Source organism: Diachasmimorpha longicaudata, chromosome 5, assembly GCF_034640455.1.
Source record: "Diachasmimorpha longicaudata isolate KC_UGA_2023 chromosome 5, iyDiaLong2, whole genome shotgun sequence".
Classification (NCBI taxonomy): Eukaryota; Metazoa; Arthropoda; class Insecta; order Hymenoptera; family Braconidae; genus Diachasmimorpha; species Diachasmimorpha longicaudata.
The window spans coordinates 2811098-2829264 of record NC_087229.1 but is presented as its reverse complement, the minus strand read 5'-3'; the positions used below and the strand labels follow the sequence as shown (position 1 = coordinate 2829264).

At 36.2% G+C, this 18167-nt stretch overlaps 2 protein-coding genes across 2 annotated transcripts; both read left to right on the top strand.

The window, feature by feature from the left end:
* The first annotated feature begins 591 nt into the window (after positions 1-591).
* LOC135162153 (sensory neuron membrane protein 1-like) lies at positions 592-6197 on the top strand. Its single transcript, XM_064120330.1, has 8 exons — positions 592-912; positions 1805-1962; positions 2468-2670; positions 2953-3155; positions 3623-3881; positions 4202-4413; positions 4510-4736; positions 5308-6197. Exons 1-8 carry the CDS (start codon positions 805-807, stop codon positions 5522-5524), a joined length of 1587 nt encoding a protein of 528 aa, XP_063976400.1. The 5' UTR covers positions 592-804; the 3' UTR covers positions 5525-6197.
* A 501-nt stretch (positions 6198-6698) lies between these two features.
* On the top strand, positions 6699-18090 carry LOC135162243 (uncharacterized). The gene is made up of 17 exons (XM_064120482.1): positions 6699-7042; positions 8184-8341; positions 8465-8667; positions 8811-9013; positions 9129-9387; positions 9622-9833; positions 9984-10210; positions 11093-11293; positions 11524-11538; positions 12140-12254; positions 14692-14849; positions 15077-15279; positions 15391-15593; positions 15748-16006; positions 16294-16505; positions 16635-16861; positions 17073-18090. Exons 1-17 carry the CDS (start codon positions 6935-6937, stop codon positions 17287-17289), a joined length of 3180 nt encoding a protein of 1059 aa, XP_063976552.1. The 5' UTR covers positions 6699-6934; the 3' UTR covers positions 17290-18090.
* The last annotated feature ends 77 nt before the right edge of the window (positions 18091-18167 follow it).

Below are 18167 nucleotides of genomic sequence, written 5' to 3'. Positions count from 1 at the left end.
TACAGATGAGTAATTGAAAAAACTGTATAATTAAACCGGGATAATTGAGCTTCATGATAATGCTCTAATGAGCGGATTATTGTTTATATTGGGAGAAGAATGTTTGCAGGTCAGGAGAAAATTTATATTTTCTACACACACGCATGGAAAGTAGTACTTCACGTCCTCGGGTGGAAAGTCAGGACGTCCACCCTTGATGCACAATGTCCTAATAATCTAATTAGCCATAAAACATGAATGAACATTAAGGAGAACCGAATGGACCGCCCTAAAATCAAAATTAACAATAACTAGTTCAGTCCATCAATATGTGATCTCATTAAAAAATTCAGAGTTCCGTTCATCAATGTAGCTATTGAGATTATGAATCGATGGTCATTCCACTTTGCCCACCTCCCTCTCAGACTAAAATCCTAAATGAATAAGTAAGTCTCCAATTCTGCTCACTTAACGTAATTTTTTTCGCACGTTAAACTGCGCAACTGCGGATGAGTTGGTCGAAAACCAAATTACATGTGTCTAGTAGGTGGGGAATATGCAATATCGCTTCTGTGGAATTAAATTTATGGAGTCAGTACGTTGTCACGGGCGAACAATCGTAAATAATCACTCACTCGATTCTTAGATACCGATTTCAACTACTTGCAGTTACTCGGATCATCGGCGACTTGAGATAAACGTCGAGATTATTAAACAATAATAAAAATCATTTCTTTATAAATGACTCAACAGACTGGAGGCTATTTTTTTCATTCGATTGCATTATTGAATTAATTCTGGATAAGCTAAATTGAATAATTAAAAATGCAACTTTGGCTGAAATTGGCGATTGCGGGGGGATCTCTGTTTACGTTCGGTATTCTTTTTGGATTCGCTATATTCCCACCGTTTTTGAGGAGTCAACTGAAGAAGGTGGGCCTTCCCATGACCTAAAATTCACTTTCATTTAAAAATAATTGAATAATAAGGGGTAGAAAAATAATTGAATAATTTTTCTGCTCCGGATAAAATTAAATCACAATTTCTTCGAATTATGACGGTGGATTCGAACGTCGATAGCCAGTGAAAATGATAAAACAATTTCATGAACATTTAATCATGCCAGCGATTCAAAAAAATTACTTACAAAATGGGAAAAAAATCAAGTGGCAATTTCAGTGTCGGTAAATAGTGCCTCATCTCTAGTTTATTATTTGCAAATCTTGAGATGTGAATATCCCCGTGGCATCCTCTCTTTCAAGAAGATTTTTATTAAATCACAACGTGAAATAAATTATTAAAGATTCAATAATAAGTTGAACGTGACATGTTTAACTTAGAAAATCATTCGAGTATATCCGTACCCATTCTATGTTTCCACCATTAAATGCTACGATTATTCATGCCATCAAATCATTGTTAACTTTTTCATAGTCTGGACGTTGAATCGACATTTTTCAATGACGTTAACACTGGTTTTAATCGCGAGTTTTTCTATTGCACCCGATGACCCTGGTGGACGTTTATGTCTCACATAGGAATAAATTATGTAGGGATTCTTCATCGAAGGATTTCCATGGGAACCATAGGGTGCATTTGATAGGATAATCATTAGAAACAATGAAAGTTATTGAACTTCAATTTCGTATGCAAAGTGTTATGTCGAATGCCAGTGTGAACAGTTTATCGCAAAAAGTGTCTAGCAATCAATAATATTGTTTTATAACATTTAAAAATACAGAGTTGTAATATTATATATATTATATATTGTAATATTATAATATTCGAGATGGAATATTATAATCGTTATTTTTTTTATTACCAGCAAGTTACATTGAAACCAGGGGGCGACATACGGGACATGTGGGAGGTAGTGCCTTTTCCTCTTGACTTCAGAGTTTTTCTCTTCAATATCACCAATCCTGACGAGATTAAGGCGGGGGCCAAACCGATAGTCAATGAAGTCGGCCCATTCTTCTACGAGTAAGTTATGAAGTATGAAAATAGACAGAAAGATATTATTAAAAATTAATGTTGAAGACCGAACGCTAAATTCAGGTGAGAAAAATTGTCATCAAATTTACTGCACAACTTTCCAGAAAATGTACCAAAATATTCTCCTGAACTTGACAGTACTAATATCCCCAATTGGAACATTAATTATTTAAAAATAAAATTGTGGAAGACATATTGTTCGTGGTACGAAAGCGGTGTCTTGACATTTCCCCTTTAAATCTCTCATTTCATAAATATATGGATCCTTTATAATAACCGGATCAATAAAAAAATAGAACTCATAGACGGATATGTTAGAATTGTCTAACGATCTCCATAAAACGTTCCCAATAAAATACTTAATGATCTGGTGAATAAAAAAGCGTTTCAAGTTGAGGCATTCACTCATCGTTGACATTTTAATCCCCCGCGATCAATGAAATTGTAATATCAAATATTCAGGGAGTAATTAATATTGTTTCCCCTGATGAAGTGAGTACAAGGAGAAGGTCGAACTGGTCGACAATGACGAGGAGGACACATGCGAATACAGCAATAAAGCGACGTGGATGTTTGCCCCTGAAAAGAGTGGAGTTGGCCTCTCCGAGGATACTGTCCTGACATTTCCCCACGTTATGATCCTCACCTTGATATTGACGGTCGTAAGAGAAAAACCGGGGATGATGGGACTTGCCGGTAACTTTATTTACAGTTTTACTGAAGATGAAACGAGGGAAAAATATGAAAATAAAGACTAATCAAGTAAATTGAATTAAATTAAATTGTTCAAGTTCATGGATGCTTTATCGAATCATTGAAGATAATCCTTGTCTCACCTGTATACTCATGCAGACATATATATGGGCAGGATCTCAACAATTATTTTATCAGACATGAAAATTAAATTTTCGGAAATTAAAATTCTTTCCTGAACAATTGTTAATCAATTCAGTTGTAAAAAATCTGTTACTATTTCAGCGAAGGCCGTTGACAGTATTTTCAAGAAACCAGATTCAGTATTTGTTAAAGCCACAGTTAGAGAAATTCTCTGGACGGGCTTACCAGTCGATTGTACAGTTCAAGACTTCCAGGGAAAAGCAGTTTGCTCGTTGCTCGCTGAAAATGAAGCGGCATTTATAGTAGAAGGACCTGGAAAGTACAGATTCGCTCTCTTGGGTGCTGTAAGTCTAGCTCAATTAATTTTTCTTACGTTCATATTTTGACTCTGATGTTCACTACTACAAAGTGAGAAAATCGTCATATTATTATTATATAGTTTCATCGGCAAAGAAGAAATTTATAGTACAGTTTCCATAATATTTCTCATAGAATTTGATGTCTGCCCATTGCTTTAGGCAATCTACTTAATAAAAATTGTGGGTCCATTGAAGCCACGTGTAGAGGAAAAAGGGAATGTGAGTGATGAGTGTGCAGTTTCAGAGTTTATTGAATGTTATGACGTACGACAATTTTTTCTTAGATTAGAATAATTATCCATAATAATTATGGAAGCAACAGCACCTCGATCACGATATTACGTAACATGAGATGTAATAAAAAGTCGTGAACGGTGACAGGAATTATTAAAACAGGGATATAATTATTTTCATCATGTGTTGGGTTATAAGAAGGGTTTATTGATTTGTAGAAAAATGGGACAGTGGTACCAGATAGATTCAAAGTCAGGCGAGGAATAAAAAATTACCGGCAAACGGGGGAGATGGTATCATACAAAGGGGAAGAAAGACAGACAGTTTGGGCGGATGATGGGCCTTGCAATGCACTTCCGGGAACAGATTCTACTATTTTTCATCCACTTCTTTTTCAAGATGAAGATATCGTCTCGTTTTCACCTGATATGTGTCTCAGTCTACCGGCGTACTACGTGAAACCTTCCAAAGTTAAAGGTTTGGCCTCATTAATGACTGTAGCTAATGATTCACGTTGTACATGCGTATATAAGGACGTAAAATATGGAATTAAAATTGTTTTATTTCTCACCAAGTTAGGTAACTGTATTGAACAATTTTATAATACAAAAAAAAAATAGGCAAATTTTTCAAATTTTCAAACGAGTTTTTTTATCGTCGGTATTTCATTGTGTCTCGATTTCTTCTCAGTTTTGATTTATTTAAAAATCAGTTTCAGACATTTTAGTCATGATAAAAAATTGAAAATTTCTTCTACTTAATCATTACAAACTGGTCATCATCGGCCATTATTACAGGTCTTAAGACAAATCACTACAACGCGGATTTTGGCGATATGAATACAGACGAAAATCTGAAGTGTTTATGTGCCACCCCCGAGAAATGTCTGAAGAAGGGGTTAATTGATCTTTTCACTTGTCTCGGTGCACCTATGGTGGCAAGCCTCCCACATCTCTACCGGGTCGATCCATTTTACTTGACTCAAGTCGATGGGCTTCATCCAGATAAGGTGGATATTAATTGTATAAAATTAGTCATGAAAACTTTTATCATGAAGTTTCTCCAAAAATTCATCAAAATCTTACATTTATGAATGAATGTTCAGGAGGAGCATCAAATCTTCATCAATTTTGAACCAATGACAGCAACCCCAGTAGAGGCAAGGAAACGACTACAATTTAACATGTTTATTTTTCCAATCGAGAAGTTCAAATTAATGAAAACGTTCCCAGAGGCTCTTCTTCCATTATTCTGGGTGGAGGAAGGTCTTCTCCTGGGGGACGAATTCGTTAAGCAGCTGAAGATGGTCTTCACAATGATCAAAGTCGTTAGGTACGTGGTTCATATTCACTAGCAATTAACTTTAACAATTTTAAAATAGCCACGATGCCGGAAGTCATGAGTCCAAAGTTCATTAGAGTAATAAAAAAATCTAACAAAAATTAGACTAAAAAATAAACACTTGATTTTCGAAGATGATGACCACTTCATTGGGAACCAAAATAAAAATAGAGCAGATCAATTTTGTGGAAAATAAAGCAAACAAATTATTTAGTCTATGACTTCAAATGACCCCTGTTGAGATATTTCGTTCGTATGTTCAGACACTGAAAGGGAAATCGTATTTTCCATAAAATTTCAAAGAAAAAACCAGTTCATACCGCGAACGAGAAAACTGTCCAATTAAGCCCGCATGCTTGCCATCCCGGTTTCCGGCTTCAGTGGCCATTCAGAACATCGGCCGAACTACTTTTTTCCCGCTCGAGGTATTCGATACAAACCACCAGATCTTCATCACCATCGGCTCTTTCTTTTTGGCGCTGAACAGTGCAACTCTTGCCAAAAATTCGGATTGAAAAAATAATGAAGTATTAATTAATAATTTTTTTATGAATATTTTCAGCGTCATGAAGTATATGATGATGTTCGGGGGTATTGGATTAGCAGGATTCTCTGGTTTTCTAAAGTACAGAGATATGCAGACTCCCCAGAATCTCAGTATCACGAAGATATCTCCTAAAACTACAGCGAATGCAGCCTTGCCAGACAGCGCCGAGAAAAAGTGGCCGCTAAATGTCTCCACATTGCAAGCGCAAAGTGTTCCAGCTTTAGACGGTTAATCATTAAGGAGCAGTGAAAAATTCGATGAAGTGGTCAAAAGTCATTAATTAGTTCATTCGAATTTACTGCACAGTGCGCAGTTTTGAACTGAAAATGCAAGTTTTTGTTTTCTTAAAATTTTACAAAGACTCCAATTGAGTCATTCAAATAACTTCGGATTTTTTTGAAAAGCCAGAATATTTAGGAAATTTCTAATTAATCAAATATCAGGAAAAAATCGTTTGCATTTGGTCACTTCACTCGTAAATACTCGTGAAAAGTATTGTTATATTAATAAGCATAATTTTGTGTACATTTTTAATTGATGGGAATAGTGTCAGAGAGTTCCAGTTTTCAAGCACATCGACACATTAATAATTAATTACTAATGATTTGATAATCAATTATTATTAGATCTTGCAATTAGTTGTATGATTAGTTGTTTTCTGTCGGAACGATATATCTGTATATATTATTTATATATTTTTATGGATTCCCGCCTCAGCACCTGTTTACAATTCTGATTTTACTCAATTTTAAAATTCCACAATCACTCATTCCCAATTTATTATCATTGAAATAATTTACCTTATGAATTCTACTCAGATGTATTAAGTATGGGCTGTTATCAAACAAGTAATGTAAATGAATGAACGAGTCGTTTGTAATAAATATATACAAATATATATATCATTGAAGAAGGAATGTAATCCTACAGATATCATAGCTGTGTGCATTGTCCAAGGTGAAAGAAAATTTTTTGTGATAACTTCTTTGGTACAGCAAATTAAGGATTATAAAAAATCAATGAGAATGATTTCCCTATCTCTCTTAGATTAGACAGCCGGTTTAGTACTTTGCTAGTGATTTAGTCCTTGAAATAGCCATAAAATGCATTCTTAATCCCCCACTGTCTCGACATTTGCATTATCACTGAGACAATCAACCAATTCTTGTACATGCAAATACATCATACAATAGAAATTGGGCCGCCAACGAAAGCAAAAAAAGTGATTATGGATCGACTTTTGGTTATTGCCAACCCTCAGAAAAATCATTTAATTGTCGACATATCCGCGATAATTTTTTTACTACTTTACTTGGGCTGCGCAATTGCTGATGAGTTGGCCGAAAAAATTACATGCTACTAGGTGGGGATTATGCAACATTACTTCTGTGGAGTTATATCCCCGGAGTCAGTGCATTCCGCGGTCCATCAAGAGTAAATCATCACTCATTCCGCGTACCTTCGCTGATTCCAACGCGCAACAATCGCGCGGATAATCTAAACCCGGACGTCGATGTCAGAATAACTTGGAGATTTCACAATTGAGTAAATAAATAAATGAAGTGGTGCCGATTATTGGCACATTACTAATTCCATTGTGAGAACAATTCTGGATATTTATTGTTGAATAAAAATATTGGGGATGCAGCGCTGGTTGAAGTTGGGAATAGCAGGGAGCTGTCTCTTCGTATTCGGCGTAGCATTTGGTTTCTTCATTTTTCCATTGCTACTGAAGAGTCAGGTGAAGGCGGTAAGTCTCAAGGTCACTTTTTCCGTGTATTGTCAATCACACGATAGGTGGAATACTTTCAATCTTCCAATTCCAATCTTCTTCATTAATGAAATTAAAGTCTCGGAAGAGATGCAAACGTTCGTAAAAAACCGCTACTTTAGAGTATTTTTCTAATGCGAAGGAAAAATTAGTTGAAGCGCGCGCATGTGATTCGTTGTTTCATTTCCCGCGGTTAGAACGCCATTCCCCGGGGTGGGTTCTAACGGTACCCACTGGGGTGGCGTCTAACGCCACCCACCAGGGTGGGTTCTAACGCCTCAGTGGGTGGCGTTCTCACCGCGAAAGTGACGTGGAAACGTTTAACTTGTTATGGATATGCAGGTACGCCGACGTTACGGTGTGTTGTGAATGGGACAGTAAATACTTGTATGTGACGTCAAGTCCAACTACTTGACCATTAATCAACCACAATTTTCTCATAAATGCCCAAATATTTTGGGAAATCCCTCAATTGTCTCAAACTTACTCGAGCAATTCTCTTATAAAAAAAAACATAATTATTTTTTACCGGATATTCTCAAACCTCACCATTTTGGAGGCATTATGCCGATTATTCCTCAACTTATCGTGCGCGTAAATACTCTGAATAAAAAGAGGAAAAAATTTCCATCAGATCGTATGTTAATTTAATCGGTCGATGATTAGATGTCGTCGTAATGCGTATTGAAAAAATTATAGAACCGGCTGAACTTATCCGGGAATTATTCGATCCTGTATCACCTTGTTATAGTACAACAAGCTCGTAGGAACTTGCAAAATCATCTCACTAAAGTCTCTTAGCATGCAGCACCCTGATATGCATCTGCTCTTTTTGTCATTGTAAATACCAGAATTATTTCCATGTTCGAATCACTATTTACCTTTTTATATCCTGAACTTTGAATGAATCTTCCCAGCTGTCACTAACTAGTCATTTTTTACTGAATATCCTTGACAGAGGCCGACATTTATGTTTTACCCAGCCACAATTTGCATTGATGTTCTTTATCGAAGAGATGTTTATGGAAATAACGTTACAACTCCTATAAAACAATAATTCTCATTGAACGAAAAAGTTGTTTGATGTCATTTGTTGATTTACCCATTTAATTATTGGCAGCAAGTGACTCTGAGGCCAGGGGCAGAAATGAGGCAGCTGTGGGAAGCTCCCCCCTTCCCCCTGGACTTCAGAGTTTTTCTCTTCAATATCACCAACCCCGATGAGATTGAGGCAGGAGCCAAACCAATAGTCAATGAAGTTGGCCCATTTTTCTACCAGTAAGTTACAGACAAATAGATCGAGTGCATTACTGGATTATAATTTCATTAAGTAAAACTGCCAGTCAGTAAAACTGTTATAAAATATGCATTGAGTCATTAATATTAATTTCTGGGATGAAGTGAGTACAAGGAGAAAGTGAACCTGAAGGACGTTGAAAAGGATGACACTTGTGAGTACAGTAACAAAGTGACCTGGCATTTTTCACCAGAAAAAACTGGACTTGGGCTGTCTGAGGACACCGTACTAACATTCCCTCACGTTATGATTCTCAGTATGATCATGACAGTCATGAGGGAGCAGCCAGGAACTATAAGTTTTGCTAGTAAGTTGAGTTACGTCGTTGCACGACATATGGGGTGAGAAGATTTATAAAACAAATATAAAACTTTACGAAATAAGTCGGTTTACATTTGCGTCGGTTGCACTGAGAATTTCTCGTTATGATGATTGTCATTGCTATTGCAGGGAGAGCAGTGGACAGTATTTTTCATAAACCCGAGTCAATATTTATTAGAGCCACTGTGAAGCAAATTCTCTGGACAGGGCTAAACATTGATTGCACAGTCGAAGACTTTCAGGGGAAATCAACCTGTGTGCTCCTGGCTGAGAAGGAAGAATCCTTCATTAAAGATGGCCCTGGAAAATATAGATTTGCTCTTCTCGGTGCTGTGAGTCTATAAATTTATCGATATTGGCCCTAAAATTTTGACTGCATCTGTACCATCGGCCTATGAATAAATTTCTAAATTTTCTGGGTCTTGATAATAAGCCTATGAATTTCAGAAAAACGGGACTGTATCATCTGAGAGAATAAAAGTGAAGCGCGGTCTTCAGAACTACCGACAAGTGGGCGAAATGGCGGAGTTCAAGGGCCAAAAAGTACAGGAGATCTGGGGGGAAGAGGGATCTTGCAATAATCTTACTGGAACGGATTCCACTATTTTTCATCCCCTGCTCTTTGAAGATGAGGATATGGTCTCTTTCAGTCCTGATCTGTGTATCACTTTGCCCGCTCACTATGTAAAATCATCCAACGTCAAAGGTCGGACTGTATTAACAGGCGACATTAATTATTCATTATTGATAGTTAGCGTTGATTAGCAATTAGTATTCATTCAACAGCAAAGTAATAAAACGGAAAACGGGGAAATTCCGGCCCCAACGTATTAAGAATGAAATTAATGCTCTACTGCGAAAGGACATAAATTAATTTAAAATTGTCACTCCCATACAATTTGTGCAGAAATTCCCATTAAATATTATCATTTATTTCCAGGCGTTCCCACAAATCATTACGAAGCTGATTATGGTGATATGAGCACAGATGAAAACTTGAAATGTTTGTGTCCTGCTCCGAATAAATGTCTCAAGAAAGGAGTCGTTGATCTATTCCCCTGTGTTGGGGTACCTATGGTTGCCAGTCTTCCTCATTTCTATCGCACTGACGATTCCTATTTAGCTCAGGTCGATGGTCTTCATCCAGATAAGGTACAGATTCTAATAGGCAGAACACATAACTAAAAATCCTATTGAAAATTTGTGACTGATTGATAAAATTCCCTTGACTGAGTCATATTAAAAGTGGAAATTTCTTCCACAAATTCTCACGTGCTTTAAGGAATTTATTATCAATTTCAGGAAGAACATCAAATTATCATACACTTGGAGCCCCTGACAGGATCCCCTGTGGAAGCACGAAAGCGCTTACAATTCAGCATGTTCATTCGTCCACTGGAAAAGTTTCCATTGATGAAAACTTTTCCACAAGCACTTCTTCCATTATTTTGGGTGGAAGAGGGTGTCCTGTTGGAGGATAAATACACAGACCAGCTTAAGGCTGCCTACACACTCATCTTTATCGTCAGGTAGATCCTTTAATCTATAATTAATCTCTAAAAAAATCGATTCTCACTTTTTAAGTGACGATTCTAAACGACGAAAAAGTTTAAAAAAATTAATTGACATCTTGTTTCAAATTACTAAGTTTAATTGACGAGGATAATTTTTGTTCTCATTTTACACTGTCGTCATCAAATGGAAACGATAAACCGTATCTAAATTGCGAGTGTCTTCAGCATTCGAAGGAAACAGGGGGGGGGGGAGGAGAGGAGGGGGAGATGAAAAATGACACCATTAAAAAGCTGGGGAAATTTTCATCAAGAAAAACAGCCCCTGGTGACCTATTTCACTTGAGAAACCGAGAAAGTCTGAAGAATGAAATTTTTAGGATGAAAAGTTTTTCGGTCCTATCTCTAGAAATTAAGGAGGCAAATAGGTCATTAGAGAGTGTTTGCCCGTCCAAATTTCCACGGTTATCTCTTGAGAACATTTTGAACCTTCTACCGTTGTATCTTGTTGAGATAATCGCTTGAGTCGGGGGGGAAATAAGCGAACTTTTGCTCTACTGCATGTAAATGTATTCTTACCAACAATTTATAGGCAACGCTTTTTCAGGGATGTACATAAAATCACTTTGGTTTATTTCTGGACGTAGACTGATTTTGATCAACTGCGAAAGCAGACCAAATGAAGGTCACAGGAGAAGTTCTGATAAAATTGTCCTGGAAAATCCCAGAAAAATTCGTTGAAATAGTCAAGCATTTTGTGTGATAAAATTTTAGCAAATGGGGGCAGGTCTTAAGTGGAAGGAGGGGTTTTTTAATGTATAAGAATTAGGAATCGAATACCGATATTTACAAGGATAAAATGGATGTGAAATAAATTATTTTTCTGTGGATTTTTTTTAGTATTGTCCAGTGGGTGACGATAATCGGAGGTCTTGTATTAATTGCCACGGCTGTGTGGCTGAGGTACAGAGGCAATGAGAGATCCAAAAAAATTGATATTACGACAATATCCCCCCAATTTACTTCAACTGCCCTAAATAGTATGGAGAACAAACGGTCGCCCGACGTTACGACACACAATGCATCTGTTGAGACAAATTAGCAATAAATCGGAAGAGCTTTTCTGTTTCAGCATTTAATTATTTGTTACTGCCCTGAAAAATAATCCTCATGAGAGAATCTCTAGTTGAGATTTTTTTCATTTACGTGAGTTGATCACAAATTTGTACTAATTAAATTTCATTGATAATTAAATTAAATGTGATTTTCTCGAAAAATTGACGCATAAAATGCTCAATTCCACTATAAATCATGAGGTAAAATAACTCTAGCGAAGTTATAATCCTGTAAATTCATATCTATCTCAAGGACAGGTAAGTGAGATTTATTGTGAAATCACATACATTTGAAAATTAACAACTGAATAATTGTTCGTTTAAATAAACATTCTTTTGTCAAATCAATTTCTTTCTGCCGGTCTATCGGAAGAATATGTACTCATGATTTAATACGATCGACCGACGTAAAGCGCGGCGGCAGATTATTTATTAATATGAATTCCTACCATAACAAAGTCTATAAGTCACATTTTTCTTCATTTCACGTGATTTTTTCACTACTGAACTGCGCAACTGCTGACTACCAGTGAGTTGATTGAAAAAAAATGTGTAGCTGCTAAGCCGACATCCCCCAGTTCGGTATCGCATATCCGAATATGTAACATCTCTTTTGCGGAATTTAGTTATTGAAGTCAGTACGCTGTGACGGCTCGGCAATAACGAATCATCATCCGCTCGTCCGTCTAAACGATTTCCAAAAATTTTCATTAATTTCGATTATCTAAAACCGAATCCAAGATATTTAATAAGACTTAATCGATGAACTAGTGGATCGCGGTTTTTAATTGATATTTTTATTGTAATTATTCTTAATAATTATCTTTAGGTAACTGACAATGCAACTCTGGCTCAAGTTAGGAATAGCTGGGGGGAGTCTTTTCATGTTCGGTACCCTCATTGGATTCGCCATTTTCCCACCGTTCCTAAAGAGTCAACTGAAGAAGGTGAATTACTGAAGTTAAATTTGTGTTAAAATACTTCAGTGTTAACTACATTTTCACCTTATTAACAATATTAAATTAAGAGAAATTGGATTTTGGTTGTACGATGAAATAGATATTTCATTTGAATCGGAGGATTTGCGATTGTTGTCGAGTTGCGGACACATTTCGCATTTTATTGTTGAAAGCACTTCACCACTGGGTCGACCAGATGATTTTTGATGGGTGAAAACGAGATAAATTATTTTACTACAATTTACGATGCATTTTTTGGAAATACTTGACAAATATCTGTGCCGTGAGGACTTTAAGGAATTTTGCCATTGGATTGCAAGGCTTTTGCCAAGGCCTTTTGCCATCCAAGGACGAAAAAATCAACTGCAAGTTCATAGAAAGTAGAATTCTGCTTTATGCGGAAATGAAAAGTCATCATTTGAAAAAGAGCTTACGCAATATTAAATCTCATGTAATTCTCTGGTAAACTTCCAGTTTCTCCCTTGTATAATGGGAATCATAAGGGTAATAAGGGTAGGCCCTCGAAGCAGTCCAATAAAATTAAATGCAATGTGAATGTTTATGAAATTTCACACGTTTCGCGTAACCGAGAAAAATTCTTCAGAAAAATTTTAGTGCTAGTGTTGGAAAATTCTTTTACTTCACTTTGCTAATTCTAATGCTGTGAAGGTAAAATATTTAACAGTGGAGATCCTCAAACAATTTATTGCATTGCAGAAATTAAGATAATTTTAAAAATTTGGAAATGTGTTTCTGTTGAGCAATGATTATAAACACAAGTGAAACTCAGAGTTTTTTTGTGGTACTCAGTATTACCGCTACTGAATTTACATAACAACGAAAAAAAAAGCATGTACCATTCAATAAAATGTTCAGTGCTGGCCCTGAGACTTTCGCCTGCTACCCACTTTGAGCTTCTCTTCTGTACCGTATTTCCGGAAGTGAGACGTAATTTTTCTCAGTAGCTGTGTAATTTATATCCAAATTCACTTGAATTGTCCAATTTTCAATAATTTTTGTCTCCGCGTATAAGAATGAATTCTTTTATTCTTTCTGTGGACATGAAATATGATTTACTGTTCGCATTTACGTTTTAATTACTAGGAGTTGTTAATTATTGAGGAGCTAATAACACATTTGATAGTGACGTGTTCAGAAAATCATCCAATATCATTTTGAATTGTCTCAGTAGAAATAACGCGCTGGAACCTGCAAACTCATTTCACACAAAGTAGATATCGAAAATAATTTTTTACTAATAGCTTGATTCACCTGTAAGACGTGAGTTTAAATGGTAGATGGGCACCAACATATACATAGATCTTCAGACTTTCATTGCTATGATTTGACCAAGAATGAATTATTGATCACTTTCAATTCTGTATTTCTCCTATTAACATCTGATTTTTCCTTTATTTCTATTTATCACTTCGTATCTATTCCAAATATCACAGGAGATTCATATTCATCTGCACCGATCAATCGGCACCGCAAACCGTCTCATTTTTTATGTCATTAACGGATTGTTCCATTTTCCATTGTCCGAGCGTTAATTAACATTCTCCAATGTCATGAGATCGCGTTTTTTACAATTGTACCTGATTCGTGTGCAGATTGGAGTATCACGTAGTGACGATGTGCATTCAAATTCGTTATAAGAGGATTTCCGTGAAAATAACGAGACAACTGTACCACAATTATTTTTCATACGAAAAGAAATCTCTGAATCGAGTCTGAAATTTAGACCGAGAAATCTCTATTTAACTCTCGAATTAAAAAAGTCTCAATTTAAATTCTTCAAAATTTCAGAGTTTTCTGTCTCCTGATTTTTTATGTTATAAATAAACAATTGATAATTGAACTGAAATAATAATAATTGAATTAAAAGTTATATTGTCCACCGATTTTTCTATTTACCTGTCAATTTCCAATGGCAAAATCTCTTGTAAATTCCTCGGACCGGTTTTTAATCAGAAGAAGATTCGAAAAACCAAAATTCTTCCACTACAACTGCTTCCTTTTTTATGACACTGATTGAATTGCCATAAGTCCAACGTATCGTTCAATAGTTCAGCTCTCCCCATGTCTCTACATATTTGACATTTGCACTGCATATTTCTATGTTTATCCCGTCGCAATGACAAGAAAACTTTTTATTCCGGAATTGTTTATTCATATTGTGTGACACAATATTGACCTGTAGTGGTGTAAATATTCAATGATGCCTCGTCCATATTGATTGATACAAATTTTTGTAGCACCGGTGAATGTCACCGTCCATTATTTACTCACATAAAATGAGATGTAATTCTTGAGTCTGCAACAATTTGACGTATTCAGTTTTTCTGAAATTCATTGAATTAATTTTCCAGAAAGAATGATGAAGTCTGGACAGGCACATTATAATTTTTCTTGTTATTGTTAGCAAGTGACGTTAAAACCAGGAGGAGAGGTCAGGCAGATGTGGGAGGTTGTACCATTTGGTATAGATTTCCGAATTTTCCTATTCAATGTCACCAATCCTGATGAAATCAAGGCAGGAGCCAAGCCGATAGTCAATGAAGTTGGCCCATTTTTCTATGAGTGAGTACCAGAGTATGAGATAGAAGTGTCATAAAATTATAATTATTCAGATTATAGAACATTTATTCCGAGGCCGAGAAACTCGACAGGAAAATGCATGTCTAGACAATTAACTTCAATCTCGTCACGCGGAGAAAAATTTTATACAGAAAGTCTAGTACGAGTACTAGAAAATAGCACAATCCTGCGTTGTGAAAAATTAATTAATATTGATTTACTTGATGAAGGGAATACAAGGAAAAGGTGGAGATAGTGGATAATGAAGAAGAAGACACAGCTGAGTACTGCAACAAAGTGACATGGAAATTTATTCCTCACAAATGTGGGCCAGGACTCTCCGAAGATACTGTGATAACGTTTCCCCACGTGATGATCCTCTCCTTGGCCATGTCTGTCCTCAGGGAGAAGCCAGGAATGATTGGTTTTGCTGGTAATTTCACGTTTGATTTTGGAATGAATATAGTTAGACGACAAGAGTGAAAAAAAATTGCCCGAGTCGTCACATAACATAAATAATAAAAAAAAATGAATGTAATTATAGCGAAGGCAGTGGATAGTATTTTTAAGAAGCCAGATTCAATATTCTTCAAAGCTACGGTGAGGGAATTCCTCTGGACAGGATTGCCAGTCGATTGCACAGTTCAGGACCTGCAGGGCAAAGCAATTTGCTCACTTCTTGCTGAGAATGAAGGAGCATTCATCAAGGAAGGTCCGCAGAAATATAGATTCGCTCTTTTAGGTGCTGTAAGTTGGTTCACTTCATTTTTTCTCTAATCTACTGCCATAAGATCATAAAATTCCATTGTCATTAGTAATCAAGCTGCTTCCGGTGACGGTGCGATTAAACAATCTTGGAAAAAAAATAGAAACATGTCTCTGGTATTTTAATACATTTCAGAAAAATGGCACAGTCGTTCCTGATAGAATAAAAGTTAAACGAGGTCTCAACAATTACCTGGAAGTGGGGGAGGTAGTGGAAGTCAAGGGAGAGAAAAAGCAAAACGTGTGGGCTGAGGATGGGCCCTGCAATGATTATCATGGAACAGATACCACCATTTTTCATGCCCTTCTCTTCGAAGACGAGGATGTTGTTTCATTTGCGACGGATTTGTGTATCAGTCTGCCAGCTTACTACGTAAAACCCTCCAGTTACAAAGGTCAGACACTATGGATATTATATGTTTGAGAGTTATTGAAAAATTCACATGATTAAATATTGATTTCGAAATAAATCGAACTTACACGTCGTTCCCAGAGCATTGAGTTAGTGACAAACCAGTTCAATTCACCGAGCTAACACGTCAGGGTTGTCCCTGAAAGCATTTCCAACCGTTCTATCTTGCCCCACTATCTTGCTTCACAGAAATAATATAACTCAACTAATTATGGTACGGGTTTTCATAGCACTAGGATCTTAGGGTTTATAATTATCTGTGATTAACAGGTGTCCCTACGAATCTGTACACCGCGGATTTAGGTGACATGAATACAGACAAAGACTTGAAGTGCTTATGTCCAGCCCCTGATAAATGTATGAAGAAAGGCTACATTGACCTTTATCCCTGCGTCGGTGCACCTCTGATTGCCAGCCTTCCTCATTTCTATCTCGGTGATCCGTTTTACCTCAGCCAGGTCGATGGTCTCAAGCCAAATAAGGCAAGTGTTAGTCACTACATAACGTCCTGTAATATTCAGACTCTGCGAAAAAATCATGTGGTAAATGCCACCAATCCGTTGTGAGCAAGTAGCTCAGTAGCATTTTAGTTTTAATTTTCATAAATTCAGGATGATCATGAGATTTTCATGAACTTCGTGGCATTGGCGGGTGCCCCTATAGAAGCGAGAAAACGCTTGCAGTTCAATATCTTCATCCATGCAGTCGACAAGTTCAAATTGATGAAGACTTTCCCAGATGCATTACTTCCATTATTCTGGGTGGAGGAAGGTGTTGCATTGGACGATGAATATTTAGCTCCCCTTAAGATGCTGTTCAAGATGATGTCCATCCTTAAGTAAGTTTGCTCTGAGACTTTCTCAGGACTCGGGGTTTTTTCCGATTTAATAGAGTAGATTATACTGCGATAATGCGATGGAAGTTCCATATGACTGTTGGATTATTAGATTAAATTCTTTGTTCTCCCACCATCCCCAGGAATTTGCAGATTTTTGGGAGGTATAATGAGCATTAACAAAAACTAAAACCTTTTGAATTAATTTTTCTAGTATTATGAAGTGGCTAATGATGGCCCTGGGTCTTGCATTGGCTGGTACCTCTGGTTTCTTGAAGTACAAAGATATGCAGTCATCCCAGAAGCTCACAATTACGAAGGTATCCCCTAAATTGAGCGCATATGGAACGACTCCAAGTAGCACCGATAAAAAGTGGCCACTAAATGTGAATACCTTGCAATCACAAACTGTCCCTACTCTGGACAATTAGTGTTAGACATCAGTAGAAAAATCAGTGAAGTTGTGTAAATTAATAATTCAAATATTCAATAGAAAACATTTTGTTGGAAATTTTGTGGAATTTAAGGAAAACTCATATTGTAACTTGAATGACTGCTATTCCTACCATAATAACTATTTTAGTACTCATGTTTTATTACAATAAGGTTCATATTTTCCTTTAGCCAAAATGGTAAAACATTAATGGCAGAGAAATACTTCAAGTGATTTCAGAACTCATTTCTTTGGTATTACCTAGTTACCCTCATCTCTTCAACAAGTATACAATTTATTAGCGTAGAATTCGTTTCGTAGCGTGTGATATTATATGCGTAGCAATTCCCAAATTCTGAATTTTTTTATGAGCACAGATATACTCCTAAAAAAATTCTTGTCTCCTGAGTGTGTCGATTCTCCCTTCAATCGCTTGTTCATTTAATTATGCTCATTAATTCCATGAGATTTGAACAGTCGGTAACACCACCATAAAATTGAATTAAACAAATTACACAAATACTTATGTATAATACTTAAATATTAATCGATAATGTTAATTAGTGCAGGAAAGGACAATAATCAGTTCCGAGAGATTGTTCTTCAATACTGAAAATGTTTATCTCGAAGTTTATCAATGAATTTATATACACCATTGTTACATCTATGTTAACATAATTAATAATGCTAAATTCTAAATGCATTGAACGTAAAAATCGAAAATGATTCAGTAGATATACATGTTCGCTGAATCAATCACTAACATCAATGAAATGATGAATAAAAAATTTAAAAAATCCTCCACGACAGTATTATTTACACTAAAATCAGTCTTCTAATGAATAAAGCTCAGTAAGGAAAGTAAAAAATTAATAT